Source organism: Erythrolamprus reginae, chromosome 2, assembly GCF_031021105.1.
Source record: "Erythrolamprus reginae isolate rEryReg1 chromosome 2, rEryReg1.hap1, whole genome shotgun sequence".
NCBI classification, from domain to species: domain Eukaryota; kingdom Metazoa; phylum Chordata; class Lepidosauria; order Squamata; family Dipsadidae; genus Erythrolamprus; species Erythrolamprus reginae.
Window position 1 is genome coordinate 150456775 of NC_091951.1, and position 7886 is coordinate 150464660.

Genomic DNA, 7886 nt, shown 5'->3' on the forward strand with positions numbered 1-7886 from the left:
ACATAGAGGCAGCACATGGACATCCGTTTCAATAACCACCGATACACTTGGCATCCATGAATCTGTCAAATTCAGCTGTCACGACCTCTTCTGGAAGTGAATTCCATAAACCAATGACCCTCTAGGTGAAGAAATATTTCCCTTTATTTGTCCTCGCTTTCTTACCTATGAGCTTTAAGGAGGGCCCCCTCGTCCTAGTATTGTGTGATAGAGAAAATAATTTTTCTCTATCCGCCTTTTCTATCCCATGCATGATTTTATACACTTTAATCAAGTCACCTCTTAAACGCCGTCTTTCAAGGCTGAAGAGACCATGGCTGGAACCATATCGTACATAAATATATTCTGTACAGAAACTCAAAAACTCAAGAGCAATATCTCTGTTTCCTTGTACTTCTGTTTATAGTTTAGCTATTCCTCAACTTATAGAGACATTTTATAAAGGAAGCAGAGAAGATTTAAAATAGAATTCATATTCTGTTTCAGGGAGAAAAAGAACTTTTTCACTATGAGGAAAAATTCAAGATACAACAATTAAACCCAAATAAAGTTGCAGCAACCTTTTTAAATGACTATAACGGGTCTTATGTTTGGGGTGTGCTGTCACAGGGAAAGGGGGCTTGATTTATTCTCCCAAGTACCTGAGACAGAACAAGAAGCAATGGAGGAAAGCTAGTCAGAAGAAAACCCAACCTGGAACTGAGGAGAAATTTCCTGACAGTGAGAACTATTTGTCAATGAAACAACTTGCTCCATCGGTTGGGGGTGGGTGGGGGGTGTCTGAGAAAACTGCACGGTGATTTGTCCAGGATGGAGTAAGGACTTATGCCTTGGGCAGGGGGGTTGGACTATAAAATATCAGTGTCCATTCCAGCCTTATGACTCTTGCGATTTGTGCTTCGATCCACTTTGGGTAGCGCTATCAAAAACAACAGCTGATTTCCCGGTCCTTCTTCTCTTCCTTGTTCCCAGAATTCTTTGCATGAAGAACAGAAAGCAGTCATGCAGAAATGTGCCGAGGAACGCCGTAAAGTGGCGGCAGAGTGGTCAGAGCTGAATGTCCAGCAGAGGCTGAGCAAAGAACGCTCAGAGCGGGAGGTTGACCGGGCTCTGCAAATTGACTCTCAAAGAGAAGGGACCATCATGAGTCTTGCAAAGGTAAAGGACTGCAGTCTTTGTTCCTTTAATTCTTGCATGGTCTTTTTTACTGGACAATCTGAGAAGAGTCTCATGAATCCCAGCGACCGATTAGGTCCCACAGAGTTGGCCTTCTCCGGGTCCCGTCGACGAAACAATGTCGTCTGGCGGGTCCTAGGGGAAGAGCCTTCTCTGTGGCGGCCCCGATCCTCTGGAATCAACTCCCCCCGGAGATCAGGACTGCCCCCACCCTCCTTGCCTTTTGCAAACTCCTTAAAATTGATTCCCCCGGGCCATTCCGTTTTATGCATGGTTTGTCTGGGATGTATGGCTGTTTTAAACTGTTTTTATCATTGGATTTGTATTGTGGTTTGTTGTTGTGAGCCGCTCTGAGTCTCCGGAGAGGGGCGGCATATAAATCTAATAAATAATAATAATAATAATAATAATAATAATAATAATAATAATAATAAGGCACTGAAGCAATGGTTAGATTGCAATTGTAGCCATTTATCATTTGTGTTGACATGGAAACGGAAATACAAAGGGTTGCATAAAAGGTCTTTTTTCTAGTTTTTTTAAAATATTATATAATTGGAATAAATTCAGTATAAAACAGAAATACAAAATAGCAAATCTCTTAAGGCTATTCCTCCCCCCCCCCCATTCTTCCTCTTAGGAACAAGCAGACCTGAAGATCAAATCCAGCGAGTTGAGATCAAAGGAGGATCAGCTGATGAGGGATCGAGAGCTTCTAGAGCAAAAAAAACAGGAGCTGAGGCTGGAGAAAGAAAGAGTTAATGCAGCAGCTTTGCATGTAAAGGAAAGGGAAGATGAAATCAATAACATCAGCAAGGTAGAAAAACTGCCCTTTCTATATCCACCATTGAAGCTAGAAAAGCTGGTATAACGTGGCTAGACTACATATTCTGGAAATTGCGTATCCTGGCACTTCTGGATGTATCAGATAAAAGAAGGCTGGACTGTATCTAGAGGTGGGCTGCTAAGGTGGAACGGTGATGTATGCTCGCCCCCGTGGCTCTGAGTGCTAGCAGAGTCCAACGCAATTCTGCCACTGCACCTGGGCAGGTAGCGAAATTGCACGTGGACATGCAGATGCGCCCGTGGCTCTATCACAGAAACCAAAAAAGCCCTTGGCCAGCAAAGTCTTTTAAAAATCTGTAACATGCTCCGTTGAAAGCTAGGGAATAAGCTTGTAAATTACTGATTCCAAATCCAAACCCTAAATAGTATAATTGCCACATTTGCAGAGTTATTGGCAGGTGGGTTTTTTGGGAAGGAACTGAATGCTGCCTTGCACTTTGATTTCCGCTGATTTATTATAATGAAAAACAAGGAAAACCTCACAGTAACTCTAAGACAGTGGTTCTCAATCTGGTGGTCAGGACCCCTTTGGAGGTCGAATGACTGTTTCACAGGGGTCGCCTAAGACCATGGGAAAAGACAAATTTCCCACGGTGTTAGGAACTAAAGCTTCTATTCTGGCGCCTCGAAACATATTTTTACAATCTGACCAATCAGGTGTTTACAGTGGGGATGTCCCTCTGACCTTCCTGCCAATCATCTTAAAGCTCTGTTGGGAGAATTGGCGCTAGACTTATGGTTGGGGATCACCACAACATGAGGAAATGTATTAAGGGGTCGCGGCATTAGAAAGGTTGAGAACCATTGTTCTAAGAGACCCTTTAATCAAGGCCATGCTTCCCACAGACAGCATAATTACATAATATAACTCCTTAGGAAAGGGGAAGGTGGAAATCCAGCCACATCCACACCTCTGGGTTTTATCACCTATCAAGGGAAAGCCTTAAAGTACACTTTCAAGATGTGGGGAAATTTCAGATTAATGAACTTGTTGAAGGCAGGTATGTGAAGGAAGGAGGTCAGAGAACTGTAGCCTAACACTAATACCCTGTGGGTTATTGAACCAAAATTATGTCACTTAAACAAGATGCTATAATGCAAATTAGCCACGCACAAAAATTACAAATACTTTCATTATGAAAAATATGCACGAGAATTAACATGTAACTCTTGTGGGACTATATAGCACACATGATCCCACAAACAATCTATTATTTAGCATGCTGCACCAATGCAATTATATCAAGTGAAGTCCTAAAGCAGAAAGATCAAACCGTGGCTCTTCCTCCTTGTGCCCTGAAGCTATCCTCTCACAAGTATGAAGAAGGAGAGAAAGCCCTGATGGAGGCCAAGAAGGTGGAATCGGAACATCAGGCCAGACTCCAGACTCTGCAGCAGCAAATGGAATGGCTCAGACAGCGGGAGGAACATTTGCATCAGGTAACCTCTTCCAACCTATGAAATTTTCCTATGGACTGTAGTTACTGTCGATGGAGATTCCTAGTCATTTGGGACATGGATGTCCCAAAGGTGCTTTTTCAAGAGGCAGCTGGACTTTCTTGTTTTTCTTTGAAGAATGCAAATGACCAGGTGTCTGCAAGGAATATAAATCCTTCCATTTCCCACCATCCAATCAGAGCTGAAGAAGCTTCTTGGATGAGAAACAAGATGTCTTCAAAGAATAACAAGGAAGTCTTGAAAAAGCACCTTTCGGACTACTATTATTCCTGTTTATTATTTTTTATTCTGTTATAACCTATGTTGTCATCTAAGAGAAGCAATTTTTAAAGTAGGGAAACCTTGATCAAGGCTTCCTTTAGATTAAAGGTTGCCAACCATAGTTGAGCAGTGAGCAATCGCTCACTTAAAAATCATCATCAACTCAGAGTTTTCCAAACCTGCCCAGAAGCCGAGAGGGAAAGAGTGAGAGGGAAGGCGAGAGAGAGGAAGAGAAACAGATAGAAAAAAGAGAGGAAGGAAAAGAGAAAGAAAAAGAATGGGAATAAGAAAGAGAGAAAGAAAATCAAAATCTAGTTTGAAACTAGCTCAACTATTTAAGTGGCATTTTGATATTGATAGAGTTGCCCTATTATGAGCTCACTGTTATAGACACACAGTACAGTATTTTATTTTGAAATTCTCTGAGGCAAAACAGGGTGGGTTTTTTATTTATTTGTTTGTTTGTTTGTTTGTTTGTTTGTTTATTTATTATTTCTGTGCCGCCCAGTCCCAAAGGGACTGCCACTCAGACACTATACTTTTCCGCCCACCCCCCCAAAAAAATTAGAGGGAACACTGTTGCCAACTGATGGTCTATGAGAAAATTTTAGTGGTCCGCAGAAGTAGAGAAGTAGAAGTAGAGATGCGGAAGTAAATACACCATTTTTGGCTATGAACAGGATGACGAGCCATCCCGTAACACTTTAAACCCCTAAATTACCATTTCCCATTCCCTTAACAACCATTTACTCCCCATTATTACTGGTACTCACCATTGAATAAGACACTTAGTGATCCTGATATTTATAAACATAATTATTTATTAACAATAATTATTTTTTTGGTTATTTATTTGCAAAAATTGTTAGTTTGGCGATGACATAGGATGTCATTGGGCAGGAAAAACCGTAGTATAGAAAAAAACCCACGGAGTATTGTTTAATTAATATTTTTTGAAAAACCGTGGTATAGGCCATTCGCTAAGTTCGAACCTGAGAAAATCGAGGGAACACTGTATAGGATATTCAAATATTGTATGCCTCAGAATACAAATATCACACAATCCTGTTTTATTGAATGAAAATAGTTCATGCTGTTTTGATTTGTGTTGCATTTTAATTGCATGGCTCTATAAATTGATTTAATGAAACCACAGATCAGCTCATTGTAAAATTGCAGCCGGGGTGAAATCAAGATAAGCTACAGCATGCCTAAGTTTAAGAGGTATCGTTGGCACAATATTTTTTAAAATCATTTTCTTACTTTACACAGTTTAATTTGTCTTCAGATTATACAGATGTGCTATCATCAGAATGGAGTTAAGCACCTTCAAAAGCTTTTATTTAAAAATGTGTACATGAACTATTACAAGTATATCACATAATTGTTTTGTGGAACTCTGAATGCTTAGATAAGGAAGCTGAGAGTGGTCAGAAGGCTTCCTCCCAAAATTATAAGTGATGAATAGAAAAGAGACACCATAGCTACACGGTCTCAAGCTATGATGGGTTTTAATAGTTGATACCAGTATAGACATATCTAGACACAAAAACAGTTTTTTCCCGAACGCCATCACTCTGCTAAACAAATAATTCCCTCAACAACTATTTACTAAGTCTGCACTATTATTACTACTAGTTTTTTCTCATCATTCCTATCACCCATTTCCTCCCATTTATGACTGTAACTTGTTGCTTGTATCCTTAAGATTTTTATTAATATTGTTTCTTCATTGCTTATTTGACCCCTATGACAATCATTAAGTGTTGTAACTCATGATTCTTGACATATATATATTTTCTTTTATGTACACTGAGAGCATATGCACCAAAGACTAATTCCTTGTGTGTGCAATCACACTTGGTCAATAAAAAATTATATTCTGTTCTATTCTATTCCATTAAATTCCATTCTATTCGACTACCTAGAAAGTGAATAGATCTTCAACACAAAGAGCTGTTGGTCCCAATAACTTCACAGCATCTACCATAATGTCACCAAAAAGGGCTAGAAGTTCCAGAAGGCTAGATGCAGGCGGTCATAATGCAGCTTTCCAAAATGGACTACAACTTGCAAATCTGAAAAAATTGTTGTTAAGCAAGAGCGTATTCCAGAGCTCTTCATAAATTAAAGTTTGTTCTGACAATCTGGGAAATGATGGCAAATGTTAAAATGGTCTGTTCAGCATGAGATGATTGAGGAATGAAACATCAGTCTACTGCTACAATATTTTTCTTCCTTTTCAATGACTCAGGAGCAACTCAGTTTGACACACCAGAGGAGGCAGCTTGAACAGCTACGAATGGAACTTCCAAGCAACCCAAAGGCTTTTCAGAATATGCCTCCAGTACCGTTATCAGGAACTCCTAACAAATTAATCTCCAACATGCATCGTACGTACCTGCGCAGCCATTTGGGCTGGGCATTCTTGATAGGCAAAATTAAAGGAAAAGGTTAAAATTCCATTCTATGTTTTTTCAAAGGCTTTTATATGTACATGATTTTAACTGAAGGGACAGAGGGGGACCAATTCGTGTATTATTTAGCTAGTAGATCTTGGAGCACAGATTTGAGTTTCTTCCACACAAAGTGGTCCACACAAAGTGGCACTCAGTAATGCTGGCTCTCAAAATACAGAGGAGTGTCTGACAATAAGCTAATGCGGACAATTTAGTTCAATGTTGCCTCATTACATTTATATTTATTTATTCGACTTCTATGCCATCCAATCCCAAAGGACTCAGGGTGGCTTACAATAATTATATAAATACAAATACAAATAGATACAAAACAATAAGAAGAAGTCGAATATAATATCTAAAACTATAAACCCCATAATAAAAAACCCATTTGTTATAGACCACAATTTGTTATATAGACCACCAAAAGTTTCTCATGGACCACCAGTGGTCCATAGACCACCAGTTGATGACCGTTAGTGTAGATGGCACAGATGACTATATACCTTATCTATCGTAACTTGTTTTTCTTCCCAGGTTTGCCTCTTCCAGTTACTGTTCCATTTACAGTCAACCCTGGAAACACCATAGCTTCTCAAGGACTTCCAAGACCAGATGCAGCAGAATTATGTGCCAGATTGGTGTTGCATAAAATTACAGCTGAAAGAGTAAGATTACATTGTCCAACTTTTGGTCATCTGTGAATTGAAAACATTAACATCTGTCCTGAGGTTATACTTTACAGCTATTTTTATTTTATTTTTAAAATTTATATGCAACCCACTTTGCAGTGATGCAGCAATATTGTTCTATTTAGCTTTAATTTCATCTAATTTTACTTAGCTCTCTTTCAAGTAAAATTATTATCCGAAAAAAGAGCTCAGTTTAATTCAAAATTTGCATGAAACACCAAGTTAAGAAAATGAGAAGGACAGTGAAATTCTTATACCTGGTCGTGAGCTTACATGTTTTTGGTTCACTTTTGAGCCCTTTTGCCATTTTCATTCTGTTTTTGTTTTTTTCCAATAGGATCATGATTTTTTGGAAGACCAGCAGTTCTTTTTAGAAACCTTGAAGAGAGCTCCCTACAAGACTTCCTTCCAATCAGCATGAGAGAGGATCAGTCCTAAAGATAGCTATGCCAAGATTCACATTTCCCCCAAATGAAAAAAAAAAGTTATCACTTTGAATGGTTAGCATGAAATCAAGCACATAAATAACTGCCAAATTCAACTTATGCAGAAGCGACATTTTGTAAAATATTTTTAAATGTTTCCTTACACTACTATTGGCAGATCAACAGTTTTGGGTTTTGCTGAAACTATTTGCCTATTAGCTGGCTTTGAAGAATGGTCCTTCAGAACAGTGGTCTACCTTTGATCATATTGCATATCCCCAATGTATTTTCACATCACCTTTGCCTCTTGTAATAGTTTAATTTATTTATTGCACATACATCCTGCCACAATATGACGCCTTTCAACAGCTCACATAATATAAGACACCGAGATTGTTCCAAAGTACTACAAGTACCGCTGAGAAGCAATTTATCCTAGTTTCAATTCCCCTTCTATCACAGAATCATGAGACTACAAGGATTTTCTTTATACATGATCTAGCGAGTCAAGCTGATTTAAGTTGGAGTAAACAATCCAAAGTGAGGAGATGTATGAAGTTTAACCATGA

General features: G+C 38.9%; 1 protein-coding gene across 1 annotated transcript in view; it reads left to right on the plus strand.

Moving 5' to 3' along the window:
- The window catches only part of FBF1 (Fas binding factor 1), a 50022-nt gene extending 42403 nt beyond the window's left edge, over positions 1 to 7619 (plus strand). Inside the window, exons 25-30 of the mRNA XM_070739873.1 lie at positions 973 to 1158; positions 1817 to 1993; positions 3325 to 3462; positions 5996 to 6134; positions 6738 to 6868; positions 7230 to 7619. Coding sequence (XP_070595974.1) covers positions 973 to 1158; positions 1817 to 1993; positions 3325 to 3462; positions 5996 to 6134; positions 6738 to 6868; positions 7230 to 7313 — 855 coding nt within the window. The 3' untranslated portion in view covers positions 7314 to 7619. The remainder of the gene's footprint in view (positions 1 to 972; positions 1159 to 1816; positions 1994 to 3324; positions 3463 to 5995; positions 6135 to 6737; positions 6869 to 7229) is intronic.
- Positions 7620 to 7886: the final 267 nt, after the last annotated feature.